Below are 19,802 nucleotides of genomic sequence, written 5' to 3' on the forward strand. Positions count from 1 at the left end.
TCTGCATGCATACTACTTAGCCATGGAACCCTGGGCTGACCAAAGAACTGCCTGAGTGCATTCTGCCAGGTGACAGGGGCAGGCCCACATAACGCCTGAATCCTTATTCTGTCTGCACATACACCTGCAGGCCAGAAGAGGGCACCAGATTTCATTACAGATGCTTGTGAACTGCCACGTGGTTGCTGGGAATTGAACTCTGGACCTCTGGAAGAGGAGTCTGTGCTCTTAACTACTAAGCCATCTCTCCACCCCACCCCCATATATGAATCTTAAGTCTCCATTGGAGTCTTACTACAGTTCAAGGACTACTCTCCAAGAATGTGCTCTATTCAAGTACATTGCAGTCACACTGGGTCCAAGACCTACCCCATAACCTGGCATCCTACTGCAAAAGCTACTTCTCTCTACCTGGGTAGTCTTAAACAACATTCCAGGAGAGGTCTCTTCCCTTCTCCACCCGCCCTAGAGGGCTGCAAACCTGTTCTTTAGTCTGCCCTGGGACTCAAACAGGCACACAAATACATACAGCACACTCAGTATTCACAACCTACAGCTTGCTCAAACTACTCTTGAACTGGAAACCCTCCGTTCTCAGCTTGAAGTGCTGAAAGTACAGAGCATGCCACCTTGCCGGGTCAAAATTGAAATTTATATATGGTTCCACTTGCCATTTTTCCCTACAGTTTTACCAAGTTGGTCGTGCTGCTTAGATCACAAGAATCTGGAAAGATGGCTCAGTAGTTAAGATCACTTGCTGGTCTTACAGAGGACCTGGGTTCAGTTCCCAACACTCCCTAACTCCATGTGGCACTCGCTTCAAGTTCCCACTGGCACCAGGTGTTAATCTCAAAGACGGGAGGAGAAAGACCACCGACCCAAATCATGACCAAGTTAATTAAAGCAAGCATTTTTATTTGTGAACACAGGCTGCCTCCCTCTGAGGTGGGTGGGGTTTGAGAGGGCAGCATCAGATTCGAGGAAGGCAAGGCTTTTACAACTCATGGTAGGGGGATTTGACAGGCCAAATGAATAGGTGGGGTTACAGGAGCAGAACAAAATCATCTCAACAAAGACAGGGTTGTAAGATGGTTATAAACAACTCTGTGAAACAAAGATGTCATTGGCATTCCTGGAGCAGGCAGCACAAAACAATTTGCAGTTAAGGTTACAAGTGGGACATAACTAAATTCTGAGACTCAGGTTTAATCGTGAACAGGAATGGACCTAGTTTTTTGTTTGTTTGTTTGTTTGTTTTTGCTATAAGATGGCTTTTAAGCCTAAGATGGAAGAAGGCTGGTTCTTTACAGGCATACATGGGGTACACATACATACATTCAGGCAAAACAGCCAAGCACATAAATCTTTTCTTAAAAAAAATGTTAAGGGACCAGAGAAACGGCTTAGCGGTTAAGAACCACTTGTCGCTCTTGGAGAAGACCCAAGTTAGGTTCCCAGCATTCATGGGGAATTCATGGAAAATAGAAAAAAATGGAGTTTCTGCCAGTACAGATTTGAATGTTTGATCCACCTAGGGTTTACTTGATGTTAAGCAGCGAGGGAGGGGGCAGTTTCTGTTTTTCCAAATGAACGTCCGGTTGTCTCAGTGCCGTTAGACTGTAAAGCTTTTTCACACTCCAGCAGCTCGTTAGCGGACTACATCTCTGCTCTTCTCTGCATTCTCAGAGGACGCCGCGCAGGCGCCGCGTCATCAGCAGAGGCAGCTAGCTGGTCCAGGGTAAGCCGAGGCACCGCCTTTGAGGGGCAGGGGCGTACGGAAAGGGTTGGCGGAGACCCCGCCCCCGAGGGACGAACAAGGCCCGCCCAGTCGAAGGCGAAGCCCCGCCCACGGACCCAGGCCCCCTCCTCTAAGGCCTGCGGAGTCAGGGGTGCTCTCCAAGGGAGCTGGTCAAACGGCAGACGCGTCCTTATTTGCATAGGGGTGGGGCCTCAGCAGAGACCCAACCTTCCCGGAGCGCGCCTCATTTGCATAGAGTCCTCCACCCCCACCCCTCACCGCCGCAGTGGAGCAGAGAGCACTTCCTCTCCGGGTCAGCTTCCTCGCTGACCTTCCGCCTTCCTTCCTGACCTCGGCTTCCACTGTGGTCTGCAGTGTCTCCTGAGTTCCGTACCCAGATGCTTCCCAAGCGGCGGCGAGTGCGGGCTGAGTCCCCACGCCGCGCTGTTGCTTCCTCCGCTCTGCCGCGCTTCCCGGGGGTGGCCATCTACCTGGCCGAGCCGCGCATGGGCCGCAGCCGCCGGGCCTTCCTCACGCGCCTGGCGCGGTCCAAAGGCTTCCGCGTCCTAGATACCTACAGGTGTGCGGCTCCTGCGAGGGCCCGGTGCTGCTGGGATGCCAGCCTTGCGCGGGGCTGGTATAAGCCGGTGTGGACCCACCGTGGTCCAGGGCTGGAGATGGTTGTATGCACCTGCGGCTTTGCGTTCTAAGCCAGCCCTGGCACTTTCGCGGTTTTGGTACTTTCCTCCAACTCGAAGTTCCTCATTTTGAAAAGGTGCCATATTTGCTAGCTGCTCTCCCTCCAAGTGAGCCAGCGGTCCTAGGATGTCCTGAGTTTGCAGAAGCCATCAACCAGCTCCTGTAGGAAGAGAACATGCCCAGGGCAACGGAGTAACTTTGCGATTGAGGATAGTAAAGGAACTCGGAGCCTGTGCCCTCTGGCTGGCTAGCTTGTTTGCACCCCCCCCCCCAATAAATACAAGTGGAGAGAACAACTTGGATTGCATATGGCTCTACATTTTTACAAGATAGTTTTCATTGGGTTTCTCCAATGTAAAGGAAACAGAGTCCACGCTTTCCCTGGACCATGTAGCAAGAGTTGCCTACTTGGGTTTGAACAAATAGACCAAGACTCTTGCGTCTGGATTTAAATCTTAGCAGAGTGGGATGCCTGCCGGTCATCCTAGTGCTTGGGTGCCAGAGTTCAGGCCAGCATGACCTACACAGCAAGTCTCCAAACAGCAGTTAGTGTTGAGATCAGAACCACCTGGCCCTGGCACCTGCCGCACCCCAATCCCTGTGGCAGACAGATTGATTAACAAGTCAAACCGGCTGCACCCAGAACCAGGTGGTAGAGTGGAGAGGTGTTTGTCCATCTAGGAGGGGCTGGGAAGGCTTTCCGGAAGAAGGGGCGTTTGAAGAGTGCAGGACAGTCACCATGCAGAGGACACCACAAGAGCAAAGGTTTGGGTTGGGGCAGAACAGCAGGGGCCCTGGGTTTCATTCTCTTCTCCTTCCCCCAGCTCGGAGGTGACGCATGTGGTGATGGAGCAGACTTCAGCCAAGGAGGCCATCTGCTGGCAGAAGAGCATGGCTGCTCCCGTCCCAGACTGCCCCCAGCCAGTTCTGTTGGACATCAGCTGGTTCACAGAGAGCATGGCGGCTGGGCAGCCTGTCCCTGAGGAGGTCCGGCACCGCCTGGAGGTGAGGACCAGCTCAGCTGGGACAGATGACACAATAGTAGTGCCTCGGTGTCCTTAGGAGGAGGTGGGGAGCCAGGGTTCTCCCAGGACTGCAGAGGGCCCTGAGAAACCAGTAGAGGCCTCAGCAGGGCTTTCGGGGCTAGAGCATCCCGCCGTGTTCTAAGCATCTGGGACCTACTTAGTTCTAGTACGTTTAGGTGTTTCTTCCGTAGTCCTTGGGATGAACAGAGATGGCAGGGGCCTGTCCTTGAGCTGCTCCGGAGCCAGGCTGCTAGGAGACAGGAGGCAAGCTCCGTCCCTTCCGAGACCTCAGTCCCCAGCCCACATGTAGAGTTGAGGGGTAGAGAACGTGCCAGTCCTGCAGCTTCACAATGACCCGCGACTTACCCTTTTGCAGGTAGCTGAACCCCAGAAGGAGCCCCCAAGCTTAGTGACGATGCCAGCCTATGCCTGCCAGCGTCCTACCCCGCTCACACACCACAACGTAACCCTCTCAGTAAGCCGCGTCTCTGAGCAGATGCCCTCCCCAAAGAAAGGGGACAACGGTAGAGCTGGTTGGCAGCCAAAAGGTTGGGGCAGGGTCTCATGTCCACCTTGTTCCTTAACCAAGGGCCCTCCCCGCAGGAGGCTCTGGAGACCCTGGCAGAGGCCGCAGGCTTCGAAGGCGACGAGGGCCGTCTTCTCTCCTTCTACAGAGCGGCCTCAGTGCTCAAGGCCCTACCCTGCCCTGTCACATCCCTGAGCCAGCTGCAGGGCCTGCCCCACTTGGGAGAACATTCCTCTAGAGTAATCCAGGTATGTGCTTGTCATGGCGAGTGTGTGGAGTCCTGGGCACAGCAAAGGACTTGGTGGTTCCCAGCCCAGTCTGGAAGGTTGGGCATGCACTCGGATGCTGCTTTGAGGCCGCAGTAAACCATCTTCAGCACAGATCCCTGGTATGTGAGTTGTTCCCCGTCCCAGTTTAGATGAGTAGACTGGGTGGTGGTCGCTGCTGGCATTGGTGTCATTGTTAGCAGTCCCAGGATGTCTGGGGAGTGTAAGAAAATGTTTTTTGAGGACCCAACATCGAACCAGACTTTTGGATGCTTTTCCTTCGAGAACCTATTGTAGCAAAAGCTGCTTGTAGATGAAGTCACACATGTTTGTAAAGGTAAACATTGGTGTGTCCTGGGACTCATGAGGAGTGAGCCATAACACGGGTCCCCGCCCTGAGGAGCTGTGGCTGGAGCTGCTGCCACTCCGGCTATGCCTTACAGTTTTGGTTACCTCCCTGGGTGCAGTCTCCATTTCCAAGTGCTGCTGGTCCCTGACACCACAGAGGCCCTCTGCAGAGTATGGAGAGAACAGCCTCACCCTCGGGCTCAGAGTTTTGTTTTGTCTCCCGTCCAGGAGCTGCTGGAGCATGGAACGTGTTTGGAAGTGGAACAGGCTCGCAGCTCAGAAAGGCACCAGACCATGAAGGTGTGTGTTGGGGGGGAGCAGCTAGGACCCTGGCGGGTCCCACAGCATAAGCAAGCAGCCGGCAGAGGCCTTTTCACCAGCCCTGGGGTCATAGTAGGTCACCAAGAAATGGCAGCTAACCTGACACCTGATAGGCTCCCAGCTGCCGTGCAGAGAGGCAGGCAGAGGCTGTTTTGAGCCTAGGGAGTTTTCCGCATCACTCATCACCATCTGGTTTTTTGATGGAATATTCTCGTATGTATCAAAGAGCACACTGAGCAAAATATGTGTGGTAAGGCATGGAGGGGGCCGCCACCTTGCATTGCGCGGTCTCTGAGGTCGCAGGTATCGCCCTTGGTGCTGTGTCTGCCTGTTTCTTTGGGGCATTTGTACCCGTGCCTACTCACTGCTAGCCTGATATGGAAGCCCCCTGGGTGCTTTGACTTTACTGCTCTGACACCCTCTGCCTCTCCTCTTGTAGCTGGAGATGGCCAGGTCGGTTGCCTGAGATTTGTGGCCTCCTGGGAGGGTGAGTGTCATGGTGTCGTGGGACACTGTGCAGAATACTCTAAAGAGTATCAGGGAGGGCCTGGAAGAGAGTCCTCTAGCCAAGAGGCCAGGCTCTTGCCATTCTGGGGAGATCAGGCACGCAGTCTGAGCTGCAGTGGTGCTGATGCTGACGTAGGTAAGGTTTCTCCGTTAGTCCCGGCCCCTGTGAGGGTTTCCTGGGCAAAAGAGAAAGAGAAGCACTGAAAGATGAAAGAGGGGTCTCCTCTCCATTCTGCCTCCTGGGCACCCCAAAGTCCAAGAAAACATCCGTACCACCAGAGAATTTTGTTAGTAATTAGAATTTCTTTGGTCTGTTTTTTCCAGGATGGGGCTTGATTGAGACTTTTCTCATACTGAAGCTGACGCTGGCCCCAAACTCAGAGCAATCCTCCTGCCTCTGCTTCCTAAGTGCTGAGATTATATGCCTGAGGACCTCCTACTTGTAAAAATAAAATAAATAATATGGATGCTAGCTCAGTATTTTACTTTTTTTTTGGTTTTTCAAGGCAAGATTTCCTTGTGAGGCCTTGGCTATTCTGGAGCTTGCTCTGTAGGCCAGGCTGGCCTTAAACTCACAGAGATCCACCTGCCTCTGAGTGCTAAGATTAAAGGTGTATGACTGGCCAGGTGGTGGTGGTGAACATCTTTAATCACAGCACTCAGGAGGCAGAGGCAGGCAGATCTCTGTGAGTTCGAGACCAGCCTGGTCTACAAGACCTAGTTCCAGGAAAGCCTCCAAACCCACAGAGAAACCCTGTATCGAACCCCCCCCCCCCAAAAAAAGGGTATATGACCACCACTTGGCAGTTTTAATTTAAAAAAAATTTTACTTATTTGGGGGAAGGCACACACCATGGCACATGAGGAGGTTAGAGGTTAGCTTACAAGTTCCCTTTCTTCTAGGTAGAGTCCAGGGATGGAACTCAAAACTTCAGGCTTGGCAGCAAGTGCCTTACCTGCTGAGTTTCAGCAGCCTGTCTGTCTGTCTGTCTGTTTTGAGACAGTTTTGCTTTGTAGTACAGGCTGACATAAGTCTCCTAAGTGCTAGACTTTTTGTTTGTTTGGTCTTGGTTTTGGTGGACTGTGTCTTACACAGCCCAAGCTGGGCTGGAACACACTCTGTAGCTGGTCCACTTTCCTCCTCCCCTCATCTCCCAATGCTGAGATACCAGAATGCACTGCCATATTCAAATCATGTCAGATTATTTTTTGTAGGTTCATTCTTTACATTACATATATGTATGCATGTGTAGGTATGCACGTATGTGTGTGTGCACACATACACTTGAGTGAGGTGGGCAGAGGTAGCAGATCTGGAGCTGTAGGTAATTGTAGACTACCTGACATACATGGGTGCTGGGACTGAACTCAGGTCCTCTGCAAGCGTAGTACTTGATCTTTTTGGTTTGAGTTTTGTTTTCTTGAGACAGAATTTCTCTGTGCAACTCTTGCTGTCTTTGCTCTGTAGACCAGACTGACCTTGAACTCAGAGATCCACCTGCCTCTGCCTCCTGAATGCTGGGATTCAAGGCATACGCCATCACCACCCAGCAGGTTCTGTCCATTGCAATGACTGTGGTCTGTCTAACACTGTGAGTTCAGAGAGCCAGGGAAACAGGAAGGGCAGGGCCAAGACTGCTTCTCTGCAAGGCAGCTCCATTTTGTTTGTTTGTGATCAGGGTATCTGTCTCCCGAATGCTGGAATGACAGGCATGCATGGCCACAGCATATCTCCATCCTCCTGACACAGATGGGTATCCTCCACTGTTAGGAGACATAGCCACAGAAGGCTTTGGACCATGTATCCAACCTCCACTCTGTGTGGGCTGTCCTTAGTCTCATTCTAAAATTCCTGGGGAGAGTCAGTGATTGGCCCAAAGCAGGCAAAGGCTTAGTCCAGGGCTCCCTGGGCCTTTTGATATTTGAACCTTTGAGAGCAAATTCTCCACACCTGTTGAGGTAGATGCTAGTCAGGCCTCCAGCGCCTCTGTTGAAACCTCCCTCTTTGTTCACTCCTCCTTGGTTTTGCTGTTGAAGGGAACACACAGTGAGTCCCAGCTGTCATAAGTGGAGGCGTTTTCCCAGTGAAGTAAAAACCTGGCGAACCCATATGTCAGGATAACTCTTTGGGTCTATTGTAAGATTAGTCTGGGCCTGTGCATTAAGGGGACAGACATTTTATAAGGGGTGAAGAGAGAGTTTCTTGAAGTTTTCTGGCAGTTGGTCAGTGAAATCTGCTGTCCCTAGGAGGGATATTCTCAGGGAAAGTGGGTTCAGTCTCCTGTGAGAGTGGTCTGGGTAAGCCAGACTCTAGGATTGGGTCCTTGTCCTGTGTCACTCGGCATGAAAGCAGCACTCTCAGGGACATCTTCCATGGACTTTGCTCCTGACCCATCCCTTCTTCTCCCACATAGCTCTTCACCCAAGTCTTTGGGGTCGGTGTGAAGACTGCCAGCCGGTGGTACCAGGAGGGACTGCGAACCCTGGATGAGCTCAGAGAGCAGCCCCAGAGACTAACCCAGCAGCAGAAAGCAGGTAAACTTCCCAGAGCCGCCTGGACCTGAGAGCGCTACACAATGAAGCCGTTAGCTGTGCTGTGGAACATGCTGACTCCCTGAGTGCCGGGGAGCAGCTGGTGCGCGGGATCCTGGCTCCCTGTGCTTTTCTCTCTCTGGCCAGAGTCTGTCATGGCCCTCTCTGTGGTAGTTGTCATAGCATTGCTATGGCATCTGGGCCTCATGTTTCCTCCTGTTTGATTTCCTTTGTGTTAGAGACAGCCTTGGTCTGGGCCTACCTGTTCAATGTGTGTGTATGGTTTTGTGGTACAGGTGCCTCCATGAATGGAAATAACATAAACCTTGGATTTGTTATGCCTAGCTTGAGGTCTCTCCTCTATTTGCTAGGCATGTAACCATGACTCAAGGCTAACCTCTAAGTCTTGGTTGCTTTCTGTGATGAGTGCCTCTGGAAGCCAGCAGGCGATGTAGCCTGTGTAGCCTGCCTGGTCGTTCTGGTGGTCTTGGCTGGAGACTCTGCTGAAGGGTGCCATGGCCTGCCAGTGACCTCCCCGGGGTGCTCCTGCCTCAGTTTCTCTTCCCAGGGCAGGGTAGACAGGATGACCAGCAGTGTTTACTAAGGGCTCGCTGTGTGCTAGGCTTAGACCTCCCTAACTGAGCATGGAGGGCACGGTGGTGCCCCTTTGTCAGGCAGGAAGACAGAGTAGGCCAGAGGGGAGGTGGCTGGCAGCAGACCGTCTTCCTCACATCTTTTACCACCCTTTGGTTGCCTTGGATTAATGGAGAGCCTAAAACTTTTTTTGTTTTTTTTTTTGGGGGGGGTTTGTTTTGTTTTTACGAGACAGGGTTTCTCTGTATTGTTTTGGAGGCTGTCGGTCCAGCCTGGCCTTGAACTCACAGAGATCCGACTGCCTCTGCCTCCCGAGTGCTGGGATTAAAGGCGTGTGCCACCGCTGCCCGGCTTTTTTTTTTTTTTTTTTTTTTTGGTGAGCCTAAAACTTTAAAAGGGCTGATTGCATCGAGCCTGTGCTAGCTTCTTTGTTCCATGTAACTCTGTGAAAGATTTGTTTATTTTGTTGTGGTATTGGGAATTGAACCTTGAGCCTTATAAGGCATATGCTAAACTCTCTGCCCCAGCTCTCTGGTATGTAGCCCTGGCTGGCCTGAAACTCTCTATATAGACTGTGCCTGTCTCAAACTCACTGGAGTTTTACAAGATACTATGTTTGTGGGGAGTTGGGCAAAGGGATCTTGTTTATTTCAATTGCTTGTGAATCTAGTTATCCCAAAATAAGAAATTATGTTTAAAAGGAGAAGTGGATCAGGTACACGATCTTAAGAGTCAGATCCAGCCCTGATGGGGGATATCCTTCTGTATTGGTTGGTGAATAAATGCTGATTGGCCAGTAGCCAGGCAGGAAGTATAGGCAGGACTACCAGACTAGGAATGCTGGGAAGCAGGAGGATAGAGAAGCCCCCAGAAAGATGCCATGTAGCTGCCAAAGGAGTAACAGGTCTGGGCAGTCTTTTTTTTTTTTTTTAAAGCTATTGTTTTTTTTTAAAGATTTATTTATTTATTACATATACAGTGTTCTGCCTGTATGCCAGAAGTGGACACCGGATTGAATTGTAGATGGTTGTGAGCCACCATGTGGTTGCTGGGAATTGAACTCAGGACCCCTGGAAGAGCAGTCAGTGCTCTTAACCTCTGAGCCATCTCTCCAGCCCCTGGGCAGTCTTAATAATCCAGCACCACGTGGAAATACTTAGATTAATAGAAATGGGTTAATAAATAAGAGAGTGCTAGCCAGTAAGAAGCCTAAGCCGTCGGCCAACAGTTTATAATTAATATAAGCCTCTGTGCGTTTATTTGGGGCTAAACAGCTGTGGGACCGGGAGGGACAGAAACTCCGTCTACACGGCCCAGCCCTTCCCGCTGCCTTTCCTGCAGCCACAGAGCTGTGGTGGCTGCCGTGTGCTGGGGGCGGGGCCATGAGGAAGTTGTGCCGCCCACAGGGCTCCAGTACCACCGGGACCTGAGCACCCCTGTTGGGCGAGCTGATGCCGAGGCCCTGCAGCGCCTGGTGGAGGCAGCCGTGGGGCAGGTCCTGCCCGGAGCCTCTGTCACACTGACTGGCGGTTTCCGGAGGTAAGAGGGCCCACCGTACCATGGAGTATACTCCAGGCTCTTCCCGGAGGCAGGGACTCTCACTGCAACATGGCTCAGTGCTGAGACCTGAGAATCAACGTTTCTCTTTCAGGGGGAAATTACAAGGTCATGACGTGGATTTCCTCATCACTCACCCTGAGGAGGGCCAAGAAGTGGGACTGCTACCCAAAGTGATGAGCCACCTACAGAGCCAGGTGAGGGCCTCCACGCTCTGCCCAGGAGTGACCCCTGGCCAGCCTTCTGCCCCCCAGAACCACGGCTACGCGCGGCCACACCTGCCTCCCCTCTCGCAGGGACTTGTCCTGTATCACCAGCACCATCGCAGCCGCTTAGACTCCACCCACCTCCTGCGGCACAGCTACACCATGGACGCCTTCGAGAGGAGTTTCTGCATCTTGTGCTTGCCTCAGCCCCCGCACGCAGCTTCAGGGCGGGGCCTGCATCCCTGTCCAACATGGAAAGCCGTGAGGGTGGATCTTGTGGTCACGCCTAACAGCCAGTTCCCCTTTGCTCTTCTTGGCTGGACTGGCTCCCAGGTAGGTCACGTGTTCCTCGGGGGGGCCTGGGCCTGGGGTGGGTCAGCCCTGCTAAAAGTAGTTGTCCCCATCTCTCCCCAGCTTTTTGAGAGGGAGCTACGGCGTTTCAGCCGGCAGGAGAAGGGGCTGTGGTTGAACAGCCATGGGCTGTTTGATGCTGAGCGGGTAAGTTGCCTGGAACTAGGGTATAAAACGGTTGCCGTAACCTGAATCCTGGCCCACAATATCAAATATGATGTACACTGACAGGTATATGACATGGTCCCAGCAATACACTGCACAGTAACACGGCCTGGTCCCAGCCATGCACGGAAGCATGGCCTAAGCATGGCCTGGCCAGCTACATTGCCCAGAAGCATGATCCAGGCACTAACTCTCTTGTTCTTGCAGAAGACATTTTTCCATGCAACTTCTGAGGAAGATATTTTCAGACTCCTGGGCCTCAAGTACCTTCCTCCAGAGCAGAGAAATGCCTGATCCTGCCTGCTGGCTGCCACGCCCACCCACAAAAGATGAGGGGTTGCCTCACGTTTGACCAGGAATGTTTCTAGACAGAAAGTGGGCTTCCACCCCATGGCCACACGTGTGCAAATGGAATTTTCAGCTGCTCGAACATTGGAAAGATGTGACCCCGAGTGAGTCAGCTTCCAACCTGCACACTCCTCTGGGCGAGGGGCTCTGAGCAGTTCGTACATCATGGAACTGTGGCAGAGTCTGAAGTCTTGGTTGTGGTCCTGGTGTGAGCATTTGGTCTGTCCAGCTGTGGTTGCTGCAGGTCACCCTATTCAGTGTTTAGAAAAGAGACACGTGGCCCTGCCTGTGCTGAGCTGATACGGGAAATAGAATTCTGGCTGTGAAGTATTGCACAGAAGCAAGAAGCCTGACTGAGGACTGTGCTGCCCCGGGAGAAGGAAGTGGCCCAGGTCAGGAACCCTCAGTGCTGGGGCTGTCGCTGGGCCCCACCACCCACAGCTGGGCAACACCACCCACAGCTGGGCCCCACCACCCACAGCTGGGCAACACCACCCACAGAGCTGGGCCCCACCACCCACAGCTGGGCCCCACCACCCACAGCTGGGCCCCAGACTTCGTAAACAGCACAGCCCCGGAATCAGAGCCCACATGCCTCCTCTTCCAGCCTGGCTGAGCCTGGCCTCCCCTCCCACGATCCGGCATCCATCCGCAGCCCCAGCTGTTCTGGTTCCTGGAACAGAGACTGCAGCCCAGCCTGGCAGCAGTTCTGAGAACCAGCAGGATCAGTGGGCAGCAGCCGAGTGCTCTTGCCGCGTGAGTTGTGAGGCGCAGGCTCCCTGGTCTCTTAATGACGTGTTGCTCTGCCGCTTCTGATACCCCTGCCGCAGCTCCAAACCTGCAGTCCTCACGCGGGTCCTGTGGCTCTAGCGTTTCTGTCTCAGCTGTACCCCTCCAGTTAGGCCTCCCCCACCTTCCCAGTTCACTTCCTGTCCCTGCTTCCGGACACTGTGACCACCCTTCACCTTCTCTGAGGCAGAAGCACGGAAGTGGCCCATCACCGCGTCCTCTGTCCCCTACATCCCCAGGCACCCTCTGGCTCAAAAGGCCCCTGCCTGCTGCCTACCTGGTGCCACTCTCCCTGCCTTCTTCAGGACTTGACGGAGGAGGGCCTCCTAGCTCCGTCACCATATTAACAAGTGTTTTAAAGGCTAACGTTCAATAAAATGGATTCTTATGGAGTATAGTTTTTGTGAGTTTTAGCACATGCGTGTGCACACGCACAGACACACACAGAGAATGGTCACTTCTGCCACCATCAGTGCAGAACAGCTCTGTCCTCCAGAACATTGCCTTATAGCATGCTGGTATAGGTGACAGGCTTATCCCAACCCGATCATTTGGTTTTGTCCCTACAGATATGTCATAGATACGCAACTGGACTTTATGTAAGTGGTTGTTGGCCTCTGTTAGCAAATGCTCTTGAGGTTCCTGCGATTGTTACACGTATCAAACTCGTTTCTCCTGGTTTCTCCTGGTCTATACCCTGTGAGCGGTCCGCTGTCTGCTTAGCTCCTGAAGGTTTTCACAGGCTTTGTGACTGTAACTAGAGCTGCTATGGGCATACATGTAAGCATTTCCTGTTGCTGGGACAAAAGCAACCTCAGGGAGACAAGGTTTTACTGTGGCTCACAGTTCAAGGTTCAGCCCGTCATGGCCTGGAAGGTTTGGCACCTGGGCCAGGAAGCAGAGAGGAGTGAATGCACTCAGCTGGTCTCTATGCACTAGCCAGCTGAAGAATGTCATCCACATTCAGGGTGGCTCTGCCCACCGCAGTTACCCTAATATAGACGATCCCTCACAGCCGTGCCTGCAGGCTTGTCTCCTAGGTGATGCTAAGACTATCAAGTTGATAATATTCAACATCAAAAATATATTTTAATTTCTTTTGGGTAAATAGCCAGGCATCAGATTATTGGGTCGTGTATTAGTCAAGGTTCTCTAAACTTATAGAATGACTACATGTGTGTGCGCGCACACACACACACACACATATATGATTTATTGCCTTTTGGCCATTTGAGATTCCTCTATTGAGAATTCTCTATTTAGATCTGTACCCAATTTTTTTTTTTTTTTTTTGGTTTTTCAAGACAGGGTTTCTCTGTGGTTTTGGAGGCTGTCCTGGAACTAGCTCTTGTAGACTAGGCTGGTCTCAAACTCACAGAGATCCACCTGCCTCCCGAGTGCTGGGATTAAAGGCGTGTGCCACCAACGCCCAGCTTGTACCCAATTTTTAAATTGGATTATTTGATGTTTTGGTGACTAACTTCTTGAATTTGGAGATCAGCCCTCTAATGAGATTGATGACTACCTTAAATGCCATCCTAGAGCCTTCACCCAGTAGCTGATGGAAGCAGAAGCAGAGATTCACAGCTAAGCACTGAGACAAACTCCTGGAATCCAGTTGCAGAGAGGGAGGAGTGATGAGCAAAGGGGTCAAGACCAGGCTGGGAAACCCACAGAAACAGCTGACCTGAGCAAGTGAGAGCTCAAGGACCCCAGACTGACATCTGGGGAACCAGCATAAGACAAAACCAGGACCCCTGAATGTGGATGTCAGTTGGGGGGCTTAGGCAGTCTATGGGGCCACTGACAGTGGAACCATTATTTATCCCTAGTGCATGAATGGGCTTTTGGAGCTCATTCCCTATGGAGGGATACTCTCAGCCTACATACAGGAGAGAGGGCCTTGGCCCTGCCCCAAATGATATAACAGACTTTGATGATTCCCCCATGGGAGTTCTCACCCTCTCTGGGAAGTGGATGGGGGTGGGGTAGGGAGATGGTGGGGAGCATGGGAGGGTGGGAGGGAAAGGGAACTGGGATTGGTATGTAAAATAAGATTGTTTTTAATTTAAATTAAATTGAAAAAAGAGAATTTATTAGAACGGCTTACAGGCTGCGGTCCAGCTAGTCCAGCAATGGCTGTCTACCAATGCAAGATCCAAGAATCCAGTAGTTGTTCAGTCCACAAGGCTGGATGTCTCAGCTGTCTTCAGTATATGCCAGAATCCCAAAGAAGTAGGCCGTAACGCCAATGAATAAACAGACTTGCCAACAAGAGGGAGAGCAAGAAGGCAGAGGGAGAGACAGACAGAGAGAGACAGAGATAGAGAGACAGAGACAGACAGACAGACAGACAGACAGAGCACTTCCTCCCATGTCCTTTCTGTAGGCTGCCACCAAAAGGAGGGACCCAGACTAAAGATGGATCTTTCTACCTCAAAAGGTTCAGTATTAAAAATGGGTCTTCCCAGCTGGGCGTTGGTAGCACATGCCTTTAATCCCAGCACTTGGGAGGCAGAGGCAGGCTGAGCTCCATGAGTTCCAGGCCAGCCTGGTCCTACAGAGCAAGTGTCAGGAGAGGCTCCAAAACTACATAGAGAAATCTGTCTCTAACAACAACAACAAAAAGGGTCTTCCCGCTTCAAATGACTAAATTAAGAGACAAAGTCACTCAGAGGTGTCCCCAGTCTGTGTCATGATTGATTTCCAAATGAAAACAATAAGCAGGCCATATTACGCCTAACATAGTCTATCCTACGTACACTTGCAAATTCAATGTATATGTAACCAGGTCCTAACTACACCTAACATGATATAACTATCCCTCACACAACGGCAAGCACATTGTGCACTTTAGAATAAGTGTCAAAGTCCATTGAGAACCATTCTTTGGAAATCTCAAAACCTAAATGTTACGTGATAAAGAAAACACAAATATCTGTACAAACATATCATTAACAAACTATAACAGAAACACTCATGTCAAGTGCAAGCCTTGTTTCTGTAATGGGTCACGTGATATTAACTGATATTTATAACTAGCTTTCTCTACTACACATCCTGTATTTCCTCCCCTTCACCAAGCACCTCAGTAGGTCTTCAGTCTTTCTGGAGGAATGACCCATAACTTCATTCCTGAAGGCAGGTCTAATTCCTGCCTGGATTACATTGTAGTTTCCCATTAACATTAACCACTGGGCATGGTAACCAAGAAACTCCAAATATAATCATTCTTACCTCCAGTGTGGTGAAGCAATCCAATTTCCCCACGGTAATCTGGATCAATCATACCTCCTAACACTCCTTTCTTAGCTGTTGGCTTAAGAGCATTAGAAGCCTAAAGTGGACAGGGGAAGTCTGAGTTTCCAGTTCAATGGAATGTTTGTTATGTCTCCTTGTGGGAACACCAGACCTTGAGCAGAGACACACTTCCCCTTCTGCCTGGGAGTAGGCAAGCTGTAAGACAATGTTTAGTAAAAACATGTTTACTAAAAACGATACAATATCTGGGGCAATAAGTTCCTGGAAAAGGCCTTCCCACGGAAAGCGCCCTGACCTCGACCTTGTCCAAAGAGTAACTGCACCTTCAAACCCACACACATCCACCTCTGGTGTCAGAGCAGAACCAGCCAGGGGAGAGGAGAGAGCAGAAGCTTCTCTGGTGGGAGCTTTTCTTAGGAGGTTTTCTTGAACCTTTTTGGAGCCTGTTTAAAGTTTTCTTTATATCGTTGAACGAGTCTCTGTGTTGTCAATCCCCGACACCCTCCGCACGTTCTCGGACACAGGCCGAGAAGCAGACATGACATCTCCTGGCAGGAATGTTCCCTGCTCTGAAACCAAAACTTCTAGGCCAGCAGGATGTAAGGTCATGGGAACAAGAAGAATACTTTTCCTAGTAGTTCACTAAGGGTGGTAGTGAGTGGAACCATCCCCCTTTCCACCCCTTGATTCTAGACCCGTGGATCCTGGCTATGGGAGAAACCATACCATATATGGGATGTTGACTCAAAGCATATACTGTCTCCTGGAGAACTCTGTCCCAGCCCTCCAGGCTGCTGTCACCTAACTGGTGCTGTAACAGTGTCTTCAAAGGACCATCCCACCTATCAGGTCAACTGCTTCAGGATGGTGAGGAACATGGCTGAGAACCAACTGTCACACTTCTCTGGCTGTGAAGTGAGCTCCTTGGTCAGAAGCAAGACTGTGGAATACCACGATGGTAGAGAAAGCAGGCCCCATTCTTCTCTTCCCTGGTCAACTGAGCCAAGTGAGCAGGAGGTAGCACCCACTTTGGACCAGTTAGTAACACATATGTGTGTCAAAGGATGGGGAATAAATCCAACCAAAATTCAGGGGCCTTCTGCCTCAGTGAAATTCTTAGGAGTTCAGCGGTGGGGGCATGCAGAGATATTCCTTCTAAGATGAAGGGTAAGTTCTTGAACTGGCCCCTCCCACCACCAAGAAAGAAGCACATTTAGTGGGCCTATTTGGACACACCCCACACGGCAATAGGTGCATGCTGAGCAGCAGACAGCATTGCATTGGCAGTAGAAACCATAGGCATTTGGGCAACTTCTTCATGTAACTTTCTTATAACAGGTGCCTTCAGGACCTGCTTGGGCCCTACCACTTATATACCATTTTCATTTAATAATAGATTGTTTCTGTGCATGTCCCACTTTATGGTTTGATGGGTCAGACAACAGCCAGCTCATGATGGGCAGCTCAGGTCACATGGTATCTTGGTAAGCCTGTTGTCAAACATTCAGCTTCCACTAAGGCCTATTAGGCTAAGAGCTGTCTCTCAAAGGGACAATAGTTGTCTGCAGATGGTGGTAGAGCCTTGCTCCAAAATCCCCACGGTCTCTTCTGTGATTCGCCTACAGGGACCTGTCAAAGGCGCCAAATATCATCCCGATCTGCCACTGACACCCCAGGTACCATCGGCTCTGCTGGATCACACGGTCCAAGTGTTAGAGCAGCCTGTACAGCAGCCTGGATCCACTGAAGAGCCTTCTCCTGTTCCAGGCCCCACACAAAGCTAGCGGCTTTCCCAGTCACTTGGTCTATGGGTCAGAGTAACACACTCAAATGGGGAATGTGCTGTCTCCAGAATCCAAATAGGCCCACTAAATGTGCTTCTTTCTTGGTGGTGGGAGGGGCCAGTTCAAGAACTTACCCTTCATCTTAGAAGGAATATCTCTGCATGCCCACACCACTGAACTCCTAAGAATTTCACTGAGGCAGAAGGCCCCTGAATTTTGGTTGGATTTATTCCCCATCCTTTGACACACATATGTGTTACTAACTGGTCCAAAGTGGGTGCTACCTCCTGCTCACTTGGTTCAGTCAGCGCAATGTCATCAGTATAATGAACCAACGTTTTGTGGAAGAGACAAGCAATTGAGATCTCTTATAACTAAGTTGTGACATGGGCAGGAGAGTTAATATACCTTTGAGGTAAAACTGTAAAGGTATACTGCAGGCCTTGACACTGAAAGCAAATTGCTTCTGGTGGTCCTTATGGGCAGGTACCAAGACAGAGGCGCTTGCTAGATCAATGCACACCATGTACCAGGAAATGTGCTAATCTGCTCAAGTAAGGACAGCACATCTGGTACAGCGCCTGAAACTGAAGTCACTGCTTGATTTTCAATAGTCGACTGTCATTCTCCATGATCCATCTGTCTTCTGTGCTGGCCAGATAGAAGAGTTAAAGGGATGTGGTGGGAGCCACACCCCTGCATGTTCCGAGTCCTCAGTGGTGGCACTAGTTCCTGCAGTTCTTGCAGGGATGTGATACTGTTTTTAATTCACTGTTTTCCCTGTCAGGGGCAACTCTAAAGTGGGGCTGGGGAGATAGCAGGGTGAGTTCAGGGTCCCTCTGGACCTACTGAGGGTGAGTTCAGGGACCCTCTGGACCTACTGAGGGTGAGTTCAGGGACCCTCTGGACCTACTGAGGGTGAGTTCAGGGACCCTCTGGACCTACTGAGGGTGAGTTCAGGGACCCTCTGGACCTACTGAGGGTGAGTTCAGGGACCCTCTGGACCTACTGAGTTGGTCCTCAGCCAAACTCCATTAATCACCTTATCTCCATAAGCCCTTACCTTATTGGAGGGCCACAATGTTACTTGGGGTCTCCTGGGATCAGCATCAATTCAGAACCAGTATCTAGCTGTCTCAGTTAGGGTTTTATTGCTGTCAAGAGACATCATGACCACAGCAACTCTTATAAAGGAAAACATTTATTTAAGTGGGGCTGCCTTGCAGCTCAGGTTAGTCCATGATCATCACGGGGAGAAACATGGGGGCATGCAGGAAGTCATCAAACCACCACATTGGTTAATTTTATCATGGAGCTCATGCTTTCCCTTTGCTAGTTTACCAAGTAATGCTAGGAGCAAGCAACCAGCATCATCATTTTCCTTGTTTTTCCACAGTCAAAAGCTGCCTCTCACAATTGGTGAATCAGGATAATCAAATGCATTTGCAAAGTCTTAATACTTTGAAGGTGTTACTCAGAGGAAGTGCACTTCTGGGGTCTTGCCCTGATGTATGTCCTCATGTTTCCTGGCCACTGAGGTAGCCAGGCCTGCAAGCACTCATGCACTTGCTTGCAGCACTTGTGGGGGTTGGGAAAATGTATTGGATCCCCTAGAACTGGAGTTACAGACGGCTGTGAGCTGCAATGTGGGAATTGGGAACCAAACCTGAGTCCTCTCCAGCGCAGCCAGTGCTCCTAACCACTGAGCCATCTGTCCAGCTCCACAGCTAGGTTTTTTTAGATGCTTTTTATCAAGCTAAGTAATCACCCTTTATTACTGTCCCCCGCCAAAGGTTTTTTTCCCTCAACATATGTTTTTATTTAAGTTAGAAACATGAATGCTTCACATATCAGTCCCACCCCTCCTCCCTTGTCCCTCCACCAGCTCCCCCAGCCCCCACTCAATCACCACATCATTCGCCAGGGAGGGTGAGGTCCTCCTTGGAGGGATCCCCAAAGTCTGTCACTTCATCCAGGGCAGGAACTAGGCCCTTCCCCATGTGTCCAGGCTGAGAGAGCATCCCTCTGTTTGGAATGGGCTCCCAAAGTTCATTCATACGCCATGGTGAACACTGATCTACTACCCATGGCCCCAGTGATTTCTGTGGCCTTCTCCCTGACACTACATTCATGGAGTCTGGATCAGTCTCCTGTTGGCCTCTCAGCCATCAGTCTGGGATTCAAGAGCTCCCCCTTATCTGGTCAGCTGTCTTTGTGGGTTTCACCATCATGGTCTTGACTCCTTTGCTCATCACTCCTCCATCTCTGTCACTAGATTCCAGGAGTTCAGTTCAGTGTTTAGCTGTGAGTATCTGTCTCTGCTTCCATCAATCCCTGATGAAGGTTCTAGGATGGCATATAGGGTAGTCATCAACCTTATCATCAAGGAGGGGCTATTAATATACTCTCTCCATTATTGCTTAGCTTGCCAGTTGGTGTTATCCTTGTAGATCTCTGGAGATCTCACTAGTGTCAGCTCTCTCCTCAAGCCTATAATGATTTGATTTATTATGGTATCTCTCATCCTGCTCTCCTCTATTCTTACCTCGACTCAACCTTCCTGCTACCCCATGCCTTCTTCTCCCCTCCTCTTATCCCCCTCTCTTTTTCCTGGTTCCCTCTCCCCTCCCCCGATGTTCCCAATCTGCTCAGGAGATCTTGCCTCATTCCACTTCTCTGGTGTATCATGCATCTCTCTTGGGAACCTCCTTGTTTCCCAGACTCACTGGCACTGGGATTGTAGGCTGACACTCCCCTGATCCATATCTAAAATCCATACATGAGT

At 50.8% G+C, this 19,802-nt stretch overlaps 1 protein-coding gene across 5 annotated transcripts; it reads left to right on the plus strand.

Annotated features, from left to right (window-relative positions):
* The first annotated feature begins 1,023 nt into the window (after positions 1 to 1,023).
* Polm (DNA polymerase mu) lies at positions 1,024 to 12,364 on the plus strand. Of its 5 annotated transcripts, none has more exons than XM_040746747.1 (11): positions 1,024 to 1,738; positions 3,262 to 3,442; positions 3,839 to 3,937; positions 4,066 to 4,236; positions 4,831 to 4,902; positions 7,845 to 7,965; positions 9,963 to 10,095; positions 10,208 to 10,310; positions 10,410 to 10,652; positions 10,734 to 10,817; positions 11,043 to 12,364. In XM_040746747.1, the coding sequence occupies exons 2-11, from the start codon at positions 3,284 to 3,286 to the stop codon at positions 11,127 to 11,129; spliced, it is 1,272 nt and encodes a 423-aa protein (XP_040602681.1). In that variant the 5' UTR covers positions 1,024 to 1,738; positions 3,262 to 3,283; the 3' UTR covers positions 11,130 to 12,364. The 5 variants fall into 5 exon arrangements, with proteins under 5 accessions (XP_040602681.1, XP_040602677.1, XP_040602679.1 ...); XM_040746743.1 differs by lacking the exon at positions 1,024 to 1,738 and adding an exon at positions 1,854 to 2,318; XM_040746745.1 differs by lacking the exon at positions 1,024 to 1,738 and adding an exon at positions 1,854 to 2,051.
* The last annotated feature ends 7,438 nt before the right edge of the window (positions 12,365 to 19,802 follow it).

The sequence above is a fragment of the Mesocricetus auratus genome, unplaced genomic scaffold (genome assembly GCF_017639785.1).
Source record: "Mesocricetus auratus isolate SY011 unplaced genomic scaffold, BCM_Maur_2.0 Super-Scaffold_100006, whole genome shotgun sequence".
Lineage (NCBI taxonomy): Eukaryota > Metazoa > Chordata > Mammalia > Rodentia > Cricetidae > Mesocricetus > Mesocricetus auratus.